This window comes from Coffea eugenioides, chromosome 2, assembly GCF_003713205.1.
Source record: "Coffea eugenioides isolate CCC68of chromosome 2, Ceug_1.0, whole genome shotgun sequence".
NCBI lineage: Eukaryota > Viridiplantae > Streptophyta > Magnoliopsida > Gentianales > Rubiaceae > Coffea > Coffea eugenioides.
This window is the reverse complement of record NC_040036.1, coordinates 75258791-75280193: the sequence shown is the minus strand read 5'-3', so window position 1 is coordinate 75280193 and position 21403 is coordinate 75258791. Positions and strand designations below refer to the sequence as shown.

The 21403-nt window shown below is 35.2% G+C and overlaps 4 protein-coding genes across 4 annotated transcripts; 2 read left to right on the top strand and 2 right to left on the bottom strand.

The window, feature by feature from the left end:
* Positions 1-404: 404 nt before the first annotated feature.
* Positions 405-2748, bottom strand: LOC113763940 (pentatricopeptide repeat-containing protein At1g08070, chloroplastic-like). The gene is made up of 2 exons (XM_027307937.1): positions 2435-2748; positions 405-2332 (listed from the first exon to the last, which is right to left on the bottom strand). Exons 1-2 carry the CDS (start codon positions 2746-2748, stop codon positions 655-657), a joined length of 1992 nt encoding a protein of 663 aa, XP_027163738.1. The 3' UTR covers positions 405-654.
* Positions 2749-6310: 3562 nt separating this feature from the next.
* LOC113760273 (RNA-binding protein 7-like) lies at positions 6311-6955 on the top strand. The gene has a single exon (XM_027302828.1). It carries the CDS (start codon positions 6311-6313, stop codon positions 6953-6955), a length of 645 nt encoding a protein of 214 aa, XP_027158629.1.
* Positions 6956-10261: 3306 nt separating this feature from the next.
* On the top strand, positions 10262-12696 carry LOC113760272 (DUF724 domain-containing protein 3). The gene is made up of 2 exons (XM_027302827.1): positions 10262-10693; positions 12238-12696. Exons 1-2 carry the CDS (start codon positions 10262-10264, stop codon positions 12694-12696), a joined length of 891 nt encoding a protein of 296 aa, XP_027158628.1.
* Positions 12697-14843: 2147 nt separating this feature from the next.
* LOC113760270 lies at positions 14844-15332 on the bottom strand. Its single transcript, XM_027302826.1, has one exon. The coding sequence runs from the start codon at positions 15330-15332 to the stop codon at positions 14844-14846; it is 489 nt and encodes a 162-aa protein (XP_027158627.1).
* Positions 15333-21403: the final 6071 nt, after the last annotated feature.

Here is a 21403-nt window from a genome sequence, read left to right as displayed (position 1 = left end):
TCATAATTTCAGAGACAAGTAATTCATGTAGTTAGAAGTACCACTTTAACACAGGACATTTAGTCTCCAGATGTTCATTCTGTTAGATCTATCTCTCTCGGCGTTACACAATCATAAGTAATCCAAGAAATCAGAAGACTTTTCAGTCAACCTAATTTTTGCTCACTGATGACAAAATTAGCAACTGAAATAAACAAGAAATTTTGGACTTCCATACCTACTGCAAAGAGTCTGACCAAAATGTTCTTCAACAAGCTCCATGGAAGTCATAGTGGCTCAATGGCAACCTGCACAAGCTAAATACAAAATAATGACACTGATGGGAAAGCCCTCACAGAGGGTGAAGACAAAAGAAAACGGAACTAGTGTAGGGCAGAGAAATTAAAAAATACATGCCTTTCCATCTTTGCCAAGGCCCAACGAGCCGATCTTATGAGGACAAGAAACAGAAGATCCAAGGCACGTTCAAAGCATATGCTCGGTATAATTTACAACCCACTAGTTCTAGTTTCACTTGTGATGGTAAACCCACAAATGATTATGTTAATGCTGGCATATTCTCAGAAGCAAGGAAGACCAAGCCATTCAGTAACTTATACATAACATTTCGAGCCTACTCTCTTTAACTGATTCTCTGCATCCTGGCATATGTTACTACCAATAGTCCATGCAAGAACAAGAACCATCTCTGAAGTGGTGAAAACGATGTCGATCCCTCACCGCAATTTCACGATTAAAAGCTGTAGAAATTAGCTTTGCAGCCTCATGACAATCACTACAGATTCGCAAGTTTTTCATTATCCTTATTGGTGTTGGTGATCTAATTGCAATAAGTCCAAAGGCAATAGCAAGCTTCTCACTGTGTCTAAACAAAGTAGTTTCCTTCTCCTCCTCATCAATGTCAAAGAAAACCTCATTGACACCAGGTGCATAACCTAATATTTTCAGTCTCTTAGCCATTTTATCTAACATTATCTCAATCTCTTTCATTTGAGGGTGTGATTCGTCACCCGCCAGGAATTCATGAAGAACACCATTGGCTTCAATCATACTGCAACCAGGCACTTTAACAACACCTTGCTGCATCATTGTCCCTCTGATCTCCATAACATCATTCCAATCACCTTTCGAAGCATATATGTTGGACAATAATACATGGAAGCCATCATGATCAGGCTGAAGCTCAATAAGCTTCCTCCCCACCCTTTCTCCCATTTCATTGTCTCCGTATTTTTTACAAGCTCCAAGCAAGGCACCCCAAGTTGCAACATCTGGCACCACAGGCATACTATGAATGAGCTTCTCAGCTTCTTTCAGAAGGCCCGCACGTCCAAGAAGATCAACCATGCAGCCGTAGTGTTTAATATTAGGTTCAACATTGTATATCTTGGTCATCGACTCAAAGTAACCACGCCCGAGATCTACTAGGCCCATGTGTCGACAAGCCCCAAGAACTGCCACAAATGTTATCTCATTAGGTACTACTTCACTTATTTTCATCTGTTCAAAGATCTCAAGGGATCTTTCCACCTGACCATTCATTGCTAAGCCAAGAATTAGAGCATTCCAAGTGGAAACCCCCTTATCTTTCATGCCGGTAAAGACTTCCACTGCATTTTCCACACATCCACATTTCATGTACATGTCAATAAGGGTGGTGCCGAGAATGATATTTATATCTAGTCCATTTTTTCTTATATAAGCATGTAACCATTTCCCTTGGTCAAGGGCAGCCACATGGGTGCAAGCTGAAATCACACTAACCAGAGTTGTTTCGTCAGGCCTGACATCCTTCATCAGCATCTCTTGAAACAATTCTAAAGTCTTTGAAAATTGACCAAGCTGGACATACCCAGAGATCATTGCACCCCATGAAACAGCATCCTTTTCAGGCATATACTCAAATAAAGCTCTAGCTTTTTCCACTCTGCCACATCTCAAGTAGCCAGAAAGCATGGAGTTCCAAGAAAACTGATCCAGAAATCGACCAGCATCAAACAACTTTTCCGCGGCCACTAGATCTCCACAAGAAGAGTACATGTGAATCAAAGCATTTTGGAGATTTAGATAAGATTCAAAACCAATTCTTATAACCAGACCATGTGCCAATTCCCCTGTTTTAACAACATACAGATGTGAACAAGCAGAGAGCACACTCACCATCACAACTTCATCAGGAGCAGGCCCATTAGAACACATCTCACCAAACAACTTCAGAGCCTCTTCATACAGGCCATTTTGCTCATAACACGATATCAAAGCTGTCCAGGAGACCAAATCTTTCTCATCAATTTCCCTAAACAGTTGAAGAGCCTCACTCACCCTACCACACCTACCCAACAGCACAATCATTGAATTAGACGCAATTGTATTCCTTTTAGGCATTTGATCATATATCATCTTAGCTTCCTCAACATTCCCTATCTTAACATACCCAGCCAAGATCGAATTCCACGAAACCAAGTCTGTTACAGGACTTTCATCAAACAACTTCCTTGCATCCCTCACGTTCCCACACACTGCATACATATTAACCAAAGTATTCTGCACATAAACATCACTATCAAAACCCATTTTAATCACATGATCATGAAACTCTCTTCCCTCAAATTCTACTAACCTCAATGCACAAGCTTGGACCATTAAAGGATAAGTATAATTATCTACAATCAAATTATTTTTCAACATTAATCTATACAAAAAGATTGCCTCTTTGGGCTTATTTCTTTGAATGTAGGCTCTCATCATGGTATTCCAAATGAACCCATTTGAGTTCTCAATGTGACTAAAGATTCTGTGAGAATAATCGATATGAACAAATGAAGAATCAGTAGAAAACTTGACAATTCTGCTTGCTGCATATGTATCTCTGAAAAACCCAGTTGAGATCATCTGTGAAAGAATCTGGTTGAATTGACTTAGATTGAAACATTTGCGCAAAAGGGCATCTAAGATCGATGTATTTAAGGTTATATTTGAAGAGGTTTGTCCCTGAAAAGTTGGTTTAATAGCATTTAGCTTTGTCAAATTCATATATCCTTGTGCCTGTGTATTTCCGCGCAAATCTGATAGGTTTTTGAGACTTAAACGTGAGGCTAAAAGCTTTAAGATATGAGTTTTGTCGAGCTATAAACTGAGCTGATTAGTAGAGGTATTTGAGATGTATTTTTATTTTCTAAGATATGACCGTTTGAATTGGCGCCTCTACTCTAGAATCATGTGGCGTGCTCATGGCTTGTTTCGCGTTTCAGATTGCCTCATAGGGGATTCTTTTAACCAATATAATTCAACCCATAGTTATTAAAACCAACCCGGCAAGAGGATCGGGTTGACGGGTCAGTGGTTTAACCGACAGATCATTAGTTAAACCATCATATCACACTATATAATAAAAAAGTATATAATATAATTAAATAAATATATAAATTATAATATAAGTACAAAAATTTTTAAATGTCAACAAGTCTTAACTTATTCATATTTTATAATTCATACACACAAGCCATATCCATATGTGTTCCTTATTTATGAATTCATATTGATATTATACACAAATCTAAATGTCAAACAAAGGAAAAACCCTAATTCTCAAATCCCTTTTCAATTTTTCTCATCTAATTGTCAAAAAGATAACAATGCCCATGTTGGTGTGATTGGTTAAATTAAAAAAATTGGATAAAAAGGTAATTGCAGAAAAATTTTCAAAACTTGCCGGGTTTAGCAGGTCACCAATTCGATCGCCCAAGTCATACGATTCAAAACGAATAATCTGCAACTCCGATCCAATTAATAAACCAGCTCGATTCCATGACCGATCCACCAGTTTGACCAATTCAACCGCCGGACCGGGCTGAATCGGGGTTTAATAACTATATGATTCAACTTTCCGCCCCTTTTTCTGCTCTTTCCTTGAGCCTCAAGACTCTAAGGTGGTTTCAAAAACAAAACATAAATGTATTTCAATGTCAATCATATTCATACATAGAATTCGAGTTTCATAATTAGCTATTAAAAAGGATGATTTTATTTGTTAAACACTCAATATATTACTAAAACTTATTACTGTAAAGTTGCCATACTCTCCATGGATTTTTATTAAATTTATTGCCATTCTCTAATTTATCATATCCATAGGATAGTGATTATAGAATTTAAACAAAATGGCTTCTGAGTTTATAAGATCATATATAATCTATGTTTAACACCAATTCCTTATTAAACTTTGAATTTTTCTGATGGGTGTTTATGCGCATTAACACATCTAAATTGCGTCTGACTCTATACACTAATTTTAACTACATTTTTTCGCATTCATATATTTTCTCTAATTAAATTTATTTTTCTAAAAATTTAACACCTAAATTACATACAGATACTCGCTACACAAACCCTTCAACTTTTGTTCCACGAGCGTACCATAAATTGATGGATATTGTATATGGGTTTGTTTGAAATCACAAATCAGAAACCAAGAAAACTATGTCGAGCAAGGAAGGAAAAGAAAATTTTAGGAAATAATATTGTACTATGTTGCCCTGCAATCCAATGGAAGTTTTAATAGGCAAAATTTGTTTGTTTATTTCTGAATACGGATTTTGTAAATGGTATATGTAATGATATAATTTGAACATAACAAGGTCTATATAGAAAAATGAATAATAATAGCATGGCAGCGACGATAACTTTGAAAGTTACACACATACTATAACTTGATAAAATAACGACTGACATAGAAAAGGTAGTGAATAAAGGAAAAATAATGGATAAGAGTTCTCTAACTTCAAAAATTACAGCTTTTGTGATAGTTCTATAGAAAATATGAGTTATGTGTTGGAAGGCATAATTGTAACTGACAAATGCTTTGATCCCTGATTTATACCTCAAGTCAATTAGGAGTATTTCTTTCATTCAATTAGGAATATTAATTTTCAATCAAAGACATATTCGCTTAATGCATTAACAACACTCTAAGAAAACCATGTTGAGGTTGTGAATCACTTGAATTGTGAATAAGATCCGTGAAGATTGCCACAAATTCCTCATGCTAAAGTTGTCAATAAAAGGAGGGGTGGGAAGGATATTAAATTAAAAAAAAAAAAACATGGTCAATGAGGTGGTTGTTATCAATGAAAGGGATAATTTCAGAAACCTCCTTCAAGGTTTCTGAGAATTTTAGATAAATACCCTCTAATACTGTAAATTACACTAGCATACCCTTAAATAACATGTTTGATAACAATTTTAGCCCAAAAAAAGTGGCTTTGAAAGTGGAGCAAAGTATTGACACATAAATTTCTTCCAGATTTACGTCCCTTGTATGTATGAAAAAAATATTTAACACTTTTTTGTGAGGAAGGTGCCAATTTAACGAAAAAAGAAAAAATTGCCATTTAGGACAAAAATGGCTGTTAAGCCCAGAAAAGAGCAGTTGATAGGCAACGGATTTTTCTTGCTAACATATGTGCCAAAAAAATATTCATGCTATTTTAAATGAAGGTATTCTATAGATAAAGTCATCTGTGATTATCATCAAATAGCATAAGAGCACATTCACTAGCATAGTATTTAAAGAACAAGCATGTTTTCATCAAGTTATCACAAGAACTCAGTTTATTGAGGGACATCATTGAGGATCAAAAATAAACTATGTGACCATGGCGCAAGGTAGCAATTAGAATTTCTAAAAGCGAAAGAAATCTCAAGAGAGGTTTCAAAAATTTTTCCTTATGAAGATGTAGTTCATATTAAACACTACGTGTTCACGCTATTTTTTGGTAGCTAACAAACCAAAAACTGATATAAAAAATATCTAATTTGAGTGATATGAGGTGATGTGGGTCTATGAAAGCATCAAGAGATTGATCACCATCACAAGAGAAAACAACCCCTTGAAAGAAGTGATACTATGTGACATCCAAAAAAAAATCTAGAGGAAAAAAAACGTTCTATAAGAAGAAATATAACTCATTGAAGAATGGGGGGTGGAAAAAAAGGAAATATAACCCGTTAAAAGGAAGCATGCTATCAAATCCATGCAGCGCAACCAACATGATTTTAGATCCCAAACTGAAAAGGATTTAAAGTCGGTGACATTTTTCCTCTCAGCATTCATATCGAACAAGAAGTCTTTCTTTCCGACGCTATCATCGACAAATAGTATAAATTTGACCCTCTTTATCCACGCTTGACTACAGGTTTCCAAAATTTTCATAGTTCATCTCAAGATTAAATTCTTAACACTCCCCCTTAGGGTTCAATTTCTCAAATCTCCCAAGAATCAGCAGTTTTTTTTTTTTTTTTCCTTTGGAGGATGGCTGACAACTGTAGATGCACTGTTTACATAGGAAATCTAGACGAAAGGGTGAAGGAAAGGGTACTGTATGATATCCTCATTCAAGCAGGGCCAGTGGTGAACTTGAATATTCCTCGGCATAAAGAAACTGATAAGCTGAGAGGTTTTGCCTTTGCAGAATATGTAACAGAAGAAGCAGCTGAATATGCTGTTAAACTTTTTTCTGGCCTCGTAACTCTCTTCAACAGAACATTAAAATTCTCAATTTCTGGGCAGTACCAAGACAAGCCCTCAATCAAATCACAGCCCACGTTAACTTCCTCTCCCAATCTCAAATCGCCGAGGCTTCCGACAGTTTATTACCAAGAAAAATACTTGGGTAAATCTAGTCTTGTAAATAATAAAGTCATGCAGGTAGGGGTTTCTCCAAACCCAATGATGTTACCGACATCATGCAGGTTTCAAGAGCACCAGGTAAGTTACAATAGACCCAATTTTTGTGACACCAAGAATTATAAGCTCTCGAATGGATGTAGGCCACTTTACAATAATTTTGATTGTGGTGGAAGAGTTTACAAGGCGGCATTGCCAAAAAGTATTTCTTGCTCTAGGTTAGGTCGGTATGGTGCGGAAAAATCTTCCAGGTATTATGCCCCTTATTGATTTTTTCTCAAGATGGATACATTCCAATTGCAACCCGCCTTGTGGCGAGGTAGTTCAGGAGCCAATTACAAGGCTATTCTCGTACAGTTTCTCATCTTTCGTGTTTAATTATGTTAGTTTAAAGTATCTACGTGCGTCTAGGGTTACATGGTGTCTTAGGATTTGTTTTCACTGAAAAATAGTTTGCACTCTTCAACTCACTAGCTAGGATTAATTCTGTCAAATAAAAATCATTGATTATATTGAAGCTTGATATCGTGGAGCCGTATGCTATTAAACAGACTATTATTATCAAGATAGTTTCTGTGTTGAGATCTTTGACAAAGCAGTTGTAATCATTTAAGGGATAAATTTCTTTTTCTTTTTTGACAAGCGACTTCTTTGAGAAAGAATTCTGTTTAATTTTGTAATGATAATTCAATCTGTTTTTATTATTTTTTCCCCTTCCCCTTGTGAAAGGCAATCCCAAAATTGTTGATGCATGTATGTATACGAAGAATTCAAAGAAGAAAAAATGGAATGGCTACTAAAAAAATAGAAAAAAATCATGGGATGAACTGATTTGGATGGTTTAGCCGAGTGAGTTGAGTTGTTGAGACAACCATGCTTGCCTAAACTGACCTAGGCACTTCACCAGGTCGACCTGGGTGATGTGCGTTTGACAAGCCAGTCGTGTGATTATAAAAACCCCACAAGAAGACCAATTGTGTGATCATCAAAATCTCACGAGATAGAATATTATCATCACGACTTGTCAGGATGAGATGAACACATTGATCAACCTTGGAATCTTGATCTTGTGATCATCAGGACCCTACGAGGTAGAATATTACCACCAAGACCTATTAGAATGAGATGAACACATCAACTAACCTTTTGATCAGTTCATCATTGTGACCTATATACACTAATCAATTCATAAATATGACCTGCATACAAAGGACCATAGTTCATGAATATGACCCACATACAAAGGGGTTGTTAAAGGACCGCAGTTCATGAATATAACCTGCACACAAAAAGGGTTGTCAAAGACCGGATGGACGGAGTTGTCAAAGATCGGAGGGAAGGGGTCGTCAAGGGACTGGGGTCTAGTCCTTGTGAGGAAAGGGGTTGTTAAAGGACTAGAGTCTAATCCTTAGGATCAAGTTGGTTGTCAAAGGACTGGTGTCTAATCCCCAAGATCAAGTCAGTTTCTAAGAGAGTTAAATCAGTTTTCGAGTTATTGATAATTTTTTAAAAATAGTAATTTTAAAAAGGAAGTAAAGAGTTGATTGAGTATCAGATGATCTGGTTTGTATCTGTATTTATACGAACAAATGGATCATATGAATGAATCCTTTGATGATATCCCATGAGTTCCTAATGAAGATGACTATCTGGTCACCATCCCATGAGCATGAATGGATCATAATGAACGAACCCTTTGATGATTATTTCATGAATTCCTGATAAAGATGACTATCTGGTCATTATCCCATGAGTTCTTGATAAGAATTTGGTGATTATTTCATGTTATATATGAAGTTACTAAGGATAAATTTGATAGTTCGTTCACTTGTCAATTAATAACAACTCTCCTAATTTTGAGATAAGCCTTATCTATGGCTTCGGGCACAAACTATAGTTCAGCCATAATATGTAGTTCAGTGATGTATGACCAATGTAGTTAGAGACTACCATAGTTTGGCCATAATATGTAGTTGGGCTCTGTATGACCAATGTAGTTCTACGATATATGATCAGTTCGACCATATATGACAAATTTAGTTAGACACTAATTTTTTCAGCATCTATACCTACCTTTTGGGAAGTATGATTCTCTTTCTCCTCCTTATTCTCTCCAATTAACTTCATGATCTACAAAATCACTTGCACGGGAAGATCAAGTTCGTGAGAGGACGTTGATAATCAAGGTTTTCCTTTTTATGTACGATATGTACATATTCATGGATGGGAAATCATTTTCTTCCTACTACAAACCATATGAACTATATTTTTCTCCAAGAGATTCCACACGAAATGGCATCACACATATACAGTACGAGAGCAAGAGGATGAAAAAAAAAACTTTTCAAACATGCGTTACACTCTTTCCTCTCCTTCAAATTACTCTTCCAATGAAATATACATGTCAATTTTCTTTTTTCCAGTGTGTGTAAGCTCTATCAACTATGTCTTTTTCCATCAACTTTTACAGAAAGAGGTTAGAGACATGAAGGGGCATAGACATTAAGCAAATACAGGCAATACAAACGATCAATAGAACGATTGAGCTGGTAGCTATTAGTTATGAACACAGCTAAAACAGCAACCTAGGCAAGATAAAATTGTAAAAGGAACTCTTAATTCTCTTAAAAAATTCATCTTTTCTATCCGCATAGGAGCTGCAAAGTTCAATATGGTACCATATGACTTGACAACCAAGACTACCAAACAATTGGAGTAGGGGATCAAAGCAGGTATTTTATATACCATTTTTAAAACTGATTTTTACCCCTAAATGGATAGACTAGCATCGTCAACTGCAATTTGAAGGAGCGGAACACACTTCGAATTGTCATCCATGTATAATTTGAACTATCGGTTTACTTGAAACTACAAAAGTTTTGAACACCAAATTAATTCATGTTTTTTGCAGCTTTCATTTAGACTCAACGGAAAACAAACAAGGGATTAAGCTCTTACATTTCCAGGCCTATGAGACTTGAAATAAATGGCTAGTAGTAATGGTCATTAGCAATACAGACACAATTAGAAGAAAGGGAAATTCAGCAAACTTGTTTAGAAGTTAAAACCAGTTAGCCTGAATGGTTCGACATTTTTATTTTTTTGGGAGTTTGATTGGACCGAATTTTTTAGTTGGCTTTTTTTTTTTGTGGGGGGTGGAGGGGGTTAACGTGTAAGTCAAATCTGGAAACATCTGTTTGCATCTCTATTTTTGAGTTAGTAATATATTGTTTATTTTTTTAGCAACATCTGTTTCCTTTATTTTGTATTATCCTTCTGTTTTTACCTTGTATTCTAGTACTCTGATAGAAGCCAAAAATCCTTTTTCACAACTCTTATTATTCCAAAAAAAAAAATCCTATAATCTCATATTACAACTTTTCACTGTAAACCCTCAAATTTCAGTTCTTCCCCAAACCTAGTTTCAATCGAAAACCTCAAACATCCTCTTTACTGACTCTTGATACATACATTGACACAAAAGCATATCTACCTCCCGCCAAATTCTCACCAAAACTCCATAAACCCTAACTAAATAGCTAACGAACTTCCTCCCTTCAAATCCTCTCTTGAATAATGGATTACTTCATAAAAGGTGCCGAAGTCGAAATCAGCAGCGATGAGGACGGCTTCCGCGGCTCCTGGTTCGCCGGAACCGTTATCCGGAAGTTAAAGAATGATAAAATCTTGGTGGAGTACAAAACCCTGATGCAGGACGACTTGAGAAAAATCCCGCTGAGGGAAGAAATCGAAGTTGTGCAGCTTAGGCCGCCGGCACCTCGGGAGACTCACCGGGAGTTTAAGGTGAGCGAAGAAGTGGATGTTTATTTTAACGACGGATGGTGGGAAGGCGTGATCACGGGGGTTTCCAAAACTGGAAAGTTTGCGGTGTTCTTTAGGTCTAGTAGGGAGCTGTCGAAATTTCATCCGTCCAAGCTCCGGTTACACCGTGAATGGGTGAACGGCACGTGGGTTCCTCCGTTGGAGATTGAACCAAAAGAAGATAAGGTGTGAGTTAGGGTGCAGAATGCAGGTTCATGAGTTTCTTGATGATTCTGTGGTGTTTGTGCATATTGGTGTGTGTAAAACTGTAAATGTTGATGAATTATTTCTTGATGGCTGAGATTGTTATAGTTGGGTGCATGAGAATATTATGCATAGTACATCTGTTAATTCTGTTGTACCTTGAGATTATCGAGTACTAATTAATACCATATTGATGATTTCCGGATCAGTAGAGAATAAATCCAATTTTTAATGTCATATATGTTGCAGAATGTTTTGTAAGTATTTTGTCTATCTTAGTGTTAACTTACTAATGCATGAAGGCGTTCCTTCTGTACTGATTTGTTCAAGTAGGTTATTTAAGCACATACATTAAAACAAAAAAAAAATTCTTTCAGTATATATGTGTTTTGTTAGGTATACAGTAATAAAGATAAGTGGAATTGGATGAAAAAACTGGGGGGAACCGATTCTACAGATTATCTTGTTCTTTACTTATGGTAGAGAAATTATTTATAGCTGACCTCCTCTATGCTATTATTCCGTGAATCTACTTTTGCATTCTGCCATCAAAATTGAATTGCACCAAGGAGAAAATGGAACTGTTGTATGCAAATGCACGTATTCTTGAAGCTGCCATAATTGTATAATGATAATTACTAGTCTATCAGCCTCATTCAATAAGTTTCGCTTCATCTGATCAAATGTGGAACGCTTGACCGAATTTTAGTCATGTTGAGGAAATGCTTACATGATCAATTACCTTCATCTTTATCTGTGAATTGTTGGGGACGGGATATAAAAAAGATATATATATAGCTAAAGTCTGGTGCAACTAGATTTACATAAAGATCTAGAAAATGTGGATACATGACTTTCAGTTTTCAGCTTAATAGATAGATTGTTATCTGATCAAATAGTTAAAGGAACCTTTTGAATACATAATTATGATTCTGTCCAGCTAAAATTTCTGAAGCAAATTCCAGAATCTGTAGAGGTTACTTCACATGTTTGTTCTACATATTATGGGCAAAACAATTAGATGAACGAAATTGTCTGATTGGTGGAACAGCCAAGATCCTGCTGTATCCCCTTGGATTTGTCTGCTATATGGCTATAGAAACAATTAAAAATCATGCTTTGATTGAACAAAACTTGTTATATTCCGCGCTTTTGATTTAAGGTTGTGCAATGATTGTTTTATCTCTGTGCACGTCCACGTCCTTCCTCTGCTTGACTGTTCTAGTGCCTATGAAGGCAAAACCTCAAATAAACCAATGGTTTCCCAGAATCCAACAGTTTTTCACGTGTTGCTTCCTTGATGTTCTCCTGACTGCTTCATTGCGTTTACCACTTTTTTTTTTTTTTTGGAACAACATATATGCCAACCTCTTCCCTCTTTGCCAATATTGAACTCCAATCTTCTAACTTTTACTCCTTGCCTGCCCTTCCAGATGTCTTAACTGTCGCATGGCTACTTGTCTTTCTCTGTTTGTTTATAATCAGTCCAATTTTAGCTTAAAAATTTACTGTTTTTCGGATTGCAGAAAGTGTCCATATTACCAGCCAAACGGAAGCCTGGCAAAGAAACAGTACAGGAGAAATTTAGCCGAGGGGCAACAGTTGAAGTTCGAATAGATGAAGATGGTTTTCAAGGTGCTTGGATTCCTGCAACTGTCATCAAACGATTTGATGAGGACAAATACCTGATTCAGTATCGGAGTCTGAGAAACGAAGAAGACACAGAATTCTTGAAAGAGGAGGTTGCTAGTATAAACATACGACCACATCCACCGGAAACTGCTTTGGTCGACTGTTTCAAAGTGAATGACAAAGTAGACGCTCTTTTCAATGATTGTTGGTGGGAAGGAGTAATATCCAGAGTTCTTAGGGAGAAAAAGTATATAATCTATTTTCCGGGGACTGAAGATGCAGTGAAGTTTAAGCACTCTGACTTGAGGCAGCACCAGGAGTGGATTGATGGCAAGTGGGTCATTCCTTCCTAGGTAATTGCTTCCAGGAGAAACCTCCATTTAACTTTCTGAAGTTTTTCTATTTTTTTAACTAAAAAAGACACCCAAAAAAAAAGAAAAAAAAGAAAAGGAAGAAGTTCTCTGAAGTTGAATATCTCTCCTTGCTTTCCTTATGGTTTCCTGAAAATCTGAATTTCAAGTGCTTTGCTTTATGATTTCCTCGAATAACATCATATGTTCATTAACCAGTGAACGGGATCACATCCTTTATGTATTGACTCATTGGTTCATTTGATCATTTCACCAGGCTCTGAATTTCTGACTATCTGGCGGAGCAAGACGACATCCTGCAGCCTGTGTGATTTTTCGTCTTCAAACAAATATTGTGGATATGTATTCAGTTGCATGATTCATATATTCAGATATTCTTGCTTATTTTTACTATCCTCTGAAGTCTGAATGAGGACACTAGAGATGAAGGACCTGCCTATTTGCTTTTCTCTTCTCTGATGCATTACCTTGTGTGGTTTAACTAACTAACCCTAAGCAGAAACTTCTAAGTATATGATGCAGTGGTAACTATCTTGCTTGTGGCTTTTCATTTTTTAACTGCACGTTGCATGCAAACGATTCTGGGAGGCTTGTACAATGGTAAATAAGATAAAGAGCAGGCATGGTGAATTTACATAGGAAATTCATAAAGTGACAATAAGTGTTAACCCCAATGTTAACTCCAAACCCCTTCCTTTCCTTAACCTTTATATATAGATAACATTTGGTGTAAATTTGTATAGTTTTAACGTAAATGTGAATTTCATCACTCATATAATTGAGTTGGTACAAAATCCACGATTATACTAAAATTGTATAAATTTACACAAAAAATCGCAATACATCAACCTGATGAAATTGGATAGAATTTAACTTGAAAGGTCCTTGAGTCACATCTCAGTGCCTCTGACTGTTGTCATTGTTTGCTTGTATGAGGCTGAGGCTTAAACCACAGAGACAAGAACTCGAGCAGCAAGTTCATGAAAAAGGGGAGGAAAAAAAAAGTCACTGCCTTGTTTCTTTATGTAGGCTGTGCCTAGGGTCAGTGCAACAATACTAAGCAAAATTTTTTTTTTTTACTAAATTGCTAAGCATGGTCTTAGTGTTAATTTTGTGGTGTTAGTCCATGCCTCCTTACATACATGATGGCATTGCAAACATTTGTTTTACTGCCTCTTGTATAAATCAACCACCATGATCAGCCCTTAAATACTATCTTTGCCGCCCTCTGATAGTTCAATTCGAGCTTGTGATCGAGTTACTTGTACGTTAAATGGCTTTATGATCTAAAATTAATTTCCTTAGGCAAAGCACGAAAAACTCGTTATTTCACTGTAGTGTAAACATTTTTTTTTTTTGGTGGATGAAGTTGCAAATTTTTATTTTCAAAATAGATTCTTCTAAGAACTGATCGAGACTTGAGTGATTCGTGGTTGTCTAAAGTTGGACGAAAGTTGATGCTGATTAAGCATTAGAGGCTGGAATTCTTATATACCAACAAAGTCACAAGCCAAATAAGAGAAACATTGGTCAACTTAGGCTGCATTTGATAAAACCGAAATTTAAAAATTAAAAATTGAAATCTGAATTCTGAATTCATTAAATTATTGAATTGTTAAGTTCTATATACGATACATTTGAGTGTATATCATATCAAGTGATAAATAAATAGCTTATACTTTATTTTTGGAAGTAAGTTTGTCTAGAAAATTCTATATCATTTAATTAATTCAGATGCTCTACTTTTGATTATCAAAGAACGTGTTAAGATCTAAATTCATAAATTTAAGTGTTGAATTGGATTGTCAGACACGACCTATACTTTAGTGCATGGAAGGCAGCAAAGAGTGAGTGGTAGTTTTGCTACGCAACCCAAACGATGGATTTACCATTCAATTAATGCAATTTTATCAGAAGAAACTCTATTGCTTCATTGAGAACATAGAGTAGTATAACACCGCAATCACCCAGAGTAAACAAAGAAGTCTTCAAAACCACACAGAACAAACGCAGACTCAAAAGATTAAATCTTCATGCTCTAAAGCATGAATTAGGTGTGCACTCAAATATCTTGTAGATGACTTTAATTACCTTATGAATGTTCAAGTTGCCATATATGAATCGCAAACTTAAACCCTTGATTTCACTTCATTGTCAGTTCTATCATTCTTTGTTGACTTAACCTCTTCAGCTTCCGCCACCTCAAAAGCCGACCGCGGGAAAGTTCTTGTCAGCCCTAGAGGAGACTTGAAAGTGATCTTTCCAGTTGGAGCATCTTCAACTTCAACATCACTCACAGTAACCCACAAGAAGAGCTCCTTGGCCTTCAGTCCAGTCACGGACTTTAACTTCTTTGGTTCAGCATAGGCTGTGATTTCAGCTGCATATTGGGCAAGCTTGTCAATCTTTTCAAACTTTCGCACAATCTTTTGCTTCCGTTTAAGCCAAATAAAGCCAGTTTCTTTCACGAATCCGCATTCCTCGATGTCTTCCAATGGAAGTAGGCAATCTGGCAGCCCAACTTCTTTAAGAAACACTTTTGCTTTCACTTGGCACAACTCTTTCTCATTGTAAATTTCTGATGCACTAGCCCTTATCTCTTGTGTGACTAGAGACATTTTCATTGACCTGAATTCTTGTTTATGCTAGGCAACATAGCTATTTATAAGAGCAAAATTTGGTTCAAGTAATTAATGCTCCTTTTAACTTCAAAATTTGTTTTTAACTCTGATTCTCAAAGAGATATCATGTCAACGTCCCATGAAGATCGACTATTTGACATTTGTAGTTATGTAACTCAAGCTTTAGTTGGGTACAGTACAGCCTGAATCACTAGTAAATGCGTCTATGAAAAGTCAATTTTTAATCCAAAACCACATTGCAAAAATGAATTTGGATGAGCAGAAAGATTTGTCTTGGATATCTAAATGAATATCCAACTTAACCCATTAAAATGATGGTTTCACATCGATTTACATCCATCTGCCAAAACAAGTAATAACCTACTCAAACGAAAGAAAAATGAGATTTGCACGCGCCTATCCAACCATTTGCCTTTCTAACGTACACGAAATTGCTTCATTTATATGTAACTGACTGCAGCACCTATCCAACGTTCAAAATGGGATATGTCTTCAATGACGGACTAGAAAATATACTTTGAGGACGCATCTCAGCAACTGCATTTAACCATCCAAAACGGGCACACATTTAGCTCTTCAATTTGCTAGGTACATCTATAAGGAATTTGCTCATACGCAACTTATTCTTACAAATAAATAGGTAAATTAATTCTGATGCAAGCCAAACATAATTGAATTTGAAAACGTAGTTTGTCTAAATTAATTAACATGTATCAGAAGTTTCAGTAAGAGTCATTATCTCATAAATTGCAACTTAACTATCCCACACGGATACACATTTAGCTTTAGAATTTTTTAAATGCATCCTGCAAAGCATTTGCTCATACGCAACTTATTCTTATAAATACATGAGTATGATTTTGATGTAAGCCAAACAATGTTCGGACAGTCTATTTTTTTCAAAAAAAAAAATTTGTGGTATCATAAAAATGTTTCTCAATCAATTTTTTGTTTTTAATTTTCAATTATCTTTTCACCTAACGTACGTCATATGCCAAAAAGGTAATACAGTATTATCTTGAAAATCTTGCTCTATCCTAAATATTAAGATTTAAAGTGCTCCGCTATCAAGAAAGGCCCATATGAACACAAAGCCTGACACGGTCCGCATGTGTTCGTCCCGCAGTCGGCCAAACATGCACTACTACCTATAAAAAAAAAAATCAGGACCGATAGTAGGAGTACGGTCTATTTTAATGAACGGATAGGAGGTCATGGAGGTTAGAACCAATGCATAGAGGTTTCTTGAAACATTTTGGTAGGTTGTAACAAGCCTTAGAGGTTTCGAATTGCTCTATGCCATTCAAAAGTCTTGGAGAATAGTCTAAAGATTTTAACTGAGCTAATTATCGGTGAAGTGATAGGGAATCTAAATGGATTCTTAGCAATTTACATTATGGGTTGGGTCAGTTTTTTTGTGTTTGGTTATCCAATAAACGGCCATGTAAACTTAAAAATGGAGAGAATAATTTGTCACTTTTTGCTGTTTTGAGGTTTTATGCATATAGTTTGTCAATTTGAATATGAATGTTCTCTGATTCGTGTTCCTTGCCAATTTTTCGTGCTGAAGCGCCCCTTTAACTTGCACCATTTTTATAACAATACTTACTATGTTAACTTAACTTACTACCTTTGAGCAAAACTTACAATTCAATTATGCATTTTCGTCAAGAGAAGAAACTCCATCATTTTATTGACAACACAGGGTAGTATGGTACAATTAATATATAACCACAAATAACAAACAAAAACTCAAAAGACTAAAGCCTTCAAGCTTTAAAGCATGAACGAGGCGATTTAGTGCATGCAAATTTTTTTGGCCCTTGACCTTACTACTATATCAAGTTTTTTATCAATTGCTATTAGCGAATGCTACGAATTTTAATTTTCATATTAGCGAATGCTAATATGAATAGTTCAAAAAAAGAAAATTAACTTTTATAAACTAAAATCAATACATGTATCATCGTAAACTAATACACTATGTTGAGTCTTAGGGGATTACTCAATACATGTATCCTTAGGGGATTAGTCGGGCCCCGTAAGGATTGACCCGAACATCCTGTGTAGACAAAAAAAAAAATAATAATAATACACTATGTTGAGTCTTAAACTTGGACAAAACTGTATAACCAACATGAGAAAAATCAAACATTTTATGAAAGGTCAAGTCCACAATCTTCTATTTTTAATCACAATTGTCTCCATTTAATGCTTTCAGTTAGTTGTATATACATTGGGTCTCGACTATTGGGTTTTTTAGGATATTTTTACTAAATCCTATTGAGTTATTCGATAACTATTCGTTGATATCAAACCCTAACAAATAATCCATTGATCGTCCAGTTGAATTAATCGTTGGGTCGGGTATCCAACAGACATCAAATTTTACCTTTGCCATCTCTAAACATTCTACATTTTTTGGTGTACGTCAAATTGGTCAGCTGCCCTTGGAACTCTAGATCATGACTGGATCTAGTCATAGAGTATTGGCAGAGCCACATTGAACCCAGGGGGTGCGATTAGAAACTGTAGAATAGTCTAAAAAAATTTTTAGATATTTTACTAGAAACTTTAGAATAGTCTAAATTTTTTTTAGATATTTTATTATTGTTTTGCTTTTGTCCCATTTGAAATTTGACAGTAATGGAACCTTGAACGAAAACATATTATAGGTTACTTTTTCTATTACTTTTTTTAAAAAAATATATAGTACAGGAGAATTCAAACTCGAAACCTCTTATTTACACTCCCTCACCCAAACCACCCAACTCATTCATCTCCTTTCACTGTCTAATAAATGTTATTTATGTTATACTGAACTTTATTTAAATATTCAACTATCTTTAATTATAAGTGAATCAAACACTCATTTGAAGTTCAATTGTGTATAAATTATTCATAAATCTTGTATTCATATCTATAATTTTAATTACTATACAATTTTATTCCATCAGATGACCTGGCAACTAATAAATCCAAAGCCTCAGATTATTTGTTTTTAAAAATTTTGTAATATTGATTATTGAATAAATTAATTTTTTATAACAAATATTTAATTGTTCCAAAAATTTTTGAACCAACATATTATAAGTATAAACTTATGTTATTTCATCTCTAAACAAATGTTCTGGCTCTGCTACTGTCCAACACTCATCATGGGATGGATCTTGCTATTGGACCCTTGTGCTTCAACAGTGCAGGTATGTATTATAGGCAACGTCCTCTTTATCTCTGTCACCAAATATCTATATATATTTTATATCTATAAATAATTTATTTTACCTATATCTCTACTACAGAAACAATATCAGATGCACTGTTGTGGTTTCAACTTCAATTTTGTTCTTAATAAAATGCTATTATTTCTGATTTAATTCTTTTCGGTCATGATATCCAAAAGGTGACATAAACAGTTGTCAGTGCAATCACTCTGAAATAGTTTTGTCCATTTCAATAAAGTGTAAGTTCACTTCTTCAAGATGCAAATAACTTTAAACGCAATATAGTTATAGAATAATTTTTTTGTGGATCTCACACAAGGCATTGAAAACAATTTACATTACATGACTTGAACTTCAGAAATTATTTTTTGGGGCTAATCTACACAGTCAAACTTGGGGAACGAATGCCTACTGCAATCCTAATTCACTGATTAGGGTAGGTATGTCTCTCAATTAATTGACATGTATCTGAACTATTCAATATGTCTAGCGAACTTCAACTGCTCGTTTAATTGGCAGAACCATCCTACATGTTTCACATGTTTGGCTCTGAAATTGGGTAGATGCGTGCGACCAAGGATTTGCTCGCACTTATTATTATTGTAAGTAATGAAAGTAATATATGTAGATGCAAGTCACACATTTAATTCGATCATTAAGGTTGTTTGGAATTGATCCTTTGAATTTAGTAGCCTATGGATATGGTGATCTAAGTCGTTGGGAATTCTTGGGCAAGCATTACCGTCGTAGATCCTACTCTATAGACAAAGACATATGGGATGGGAAGTCCCCAATACCTTACCTAGTTCAAGTAGGAACATAAATTAGGTGATGAAGGTTTCTTCCCCAACTTTTGGGATGATAACATTGGTTATTTCATTAAAAAAAAAAAAAAAATTCTTTGCTTTTGCTCCTCCTTTTCGTAGAATCTTCAATGAACCAAATAATAATAATAAAAAGAGTACGTGAGAATAATATAAAGGGACAGGCTAAATTCACTTCCCTTTGACCTAAATCTGCACTCCTAATACATTAATGACTTGCACCATAAACATTGATAACGTGTATCATTAGTATTGGAAGTGGTACTCCCTAAGGGGCGTGGCTTTGATTGTTCTATCATTAATGTGCCCAACCTATTGTTTGGATCATTTTCCTCCTAAACGGATATGTATACCAAGAAAGGATCGGTATTTATGTTGAGCGATGAGGTTCCACATTGTTTAGAGGTCGATTTGCCAGAGGGATGGCGTATAGAACTGAATGGATTTTAGTGAAATTCCTTCCTGTTTATCACCTGTGTTCTACAGGGATTTGGCTAAATTAAAGTAATGAGAATTGGAGTTATTGTGTGTGCACGTGTCTGTTTACACACACACATCTATACTACATATAAAGGTCGAGGGAGGGATCTGGAATTAACATTTATCGTCACCTTATAAACTTTCATATTTGTGCTTATAAAAGCTACTTTTACTTTAACTATCTATAACTACTCATGATTATTTTTACTTTTAAATATATGTTTTCAACATAACTATTCATAAACATTATAACTATCAATATAAAACTATTTTACCAACAAATATTTAAAAGATTAAAGTTTGTCTCAGTAATAAAAATTTTATTTAAAATATATTGCCATAAATATTATAGTACATTTTTTGAGGTGTGCATTGAGCACTAGTATATATAATGTTGCTTCTCTTGTACAATAACTACAACTAAATCAAGCCTTTTAAAGTTAATTTACAAATCTATGATTTGAAAGCCAAGTATAGGATTCAAACAAAACTATCAAGCCCAAGTTGACCGCATTGTTGTCTTGGATCAAGCCTCATACATTTACGTCAAACTGGCTTCCCAAACACAAGTCTTATCATCGAACTTGTCCACCGCCCATGAATACATCAATATCACCAGGTAGCCCATCATTGGCTGGACATGTGGACACCTTTACGAACTTAATGGATCGATACAACGGAGACTTACTTTCCCAGTTCCGAGCATTAAGCTGACCACCTAATCCTTTTGGGCCTTTGGAGTCGTTCGGGCCTTAATTCCCACTTATATAACGATGGATGGATAAGAAATGATAAGAACGGAATGTTATTCGCACTCCTATTTTTGTTAATCATATCCTGATTATTATTTTTATTATATATTTTTTATTTATTAAATTATATGATAAAACAAATTGTTGCAGTATAATTAACAAAAATTGGAGTGTAAATAATATTTTCTTCTAGTCAAAATATTGTGCGGAAAAAAAGTATGAATCTACGACTATTTATTAATGCAACTCTTAATTTCCTTAATCATAATTTAAGTGGACTAATAATTACCTTATAAATATCCCGCTAGATAAATCCTTTAATATTTGGACGACAACGTTTTGCACTAAAAGAGAAGTTTGGAAGGTGTATTTAGAAGGTTTGGCGTATTCTTTATGTATCAGTTTCTTTTCTATTGTCATTTCTAGAATTTGTCTATGGAATTCGAAACATACATTTATTTATGCCCATAACAAAAAAGATAAAAGCCACAAAACGAACAAACAAGAAATTTGGTTGAAATAGACTGCCCTCCCTATATTTCAATCATACACAGTGAATACTTGCACTTCCTTCCATAAATTAAAAAATGGCAGAAAGCCTGGCACGCAACTTTGCCACTCGCCATCCACCACCTTGATTTGTTCAAGGTTTGCAAGTTTTTGACTTGTTTCTCCATTACAGCTAGCTAGTTTAGGTAAACTACATTATGGTCTATAGAAAATTATGTTGATCTCTAGATTGTTTTAGCAGTCGGTGAACAAAAGTT

Coding starts and splice junctions, on each gene's coding strand:
- LOC113763940 (XM_027307937.1), bottom strand. CDS start 2,748: ATGATGAGAGCCTACATTCAAAGAAATAAGCCCAAAGAGGCAATCTTT. Junction 2,333..2,434: donor TGGAATTCGATCTTGGCTGG/GTATGTTAAGAT, acceptor GCTGTTGGGTAG/GTGTGGTAGGGTGAGTGAGG.
- LOC113760273 (XM_027302828.1), top strand. CDS start 6,311: ATGGCTGACAACTGTAGATGCACTGTTTACATAGGAAATCTAGACGAA.
- LOC113760272 (XM_027302827.1), top strand. CDS start 10,262: ATGGATTACTTCATAAAAGGTGCCGAAGTCGAAATCAGCAGCGATGAG. Junction 10,694..12,237: donor TTGAACCAAAAGAAGATAAG/GTGTGAGTTAGG, acceptor TTCGGATTGCAG/AAAGTGTCCATATTACCAGC.
- LOC113760270 (XM_027302826.1), bottom strand. CDS start 15,332: ATGTCTCTAGTCACACAAGAGATAAGGGCTAGTGCATCAGAAATTTAC.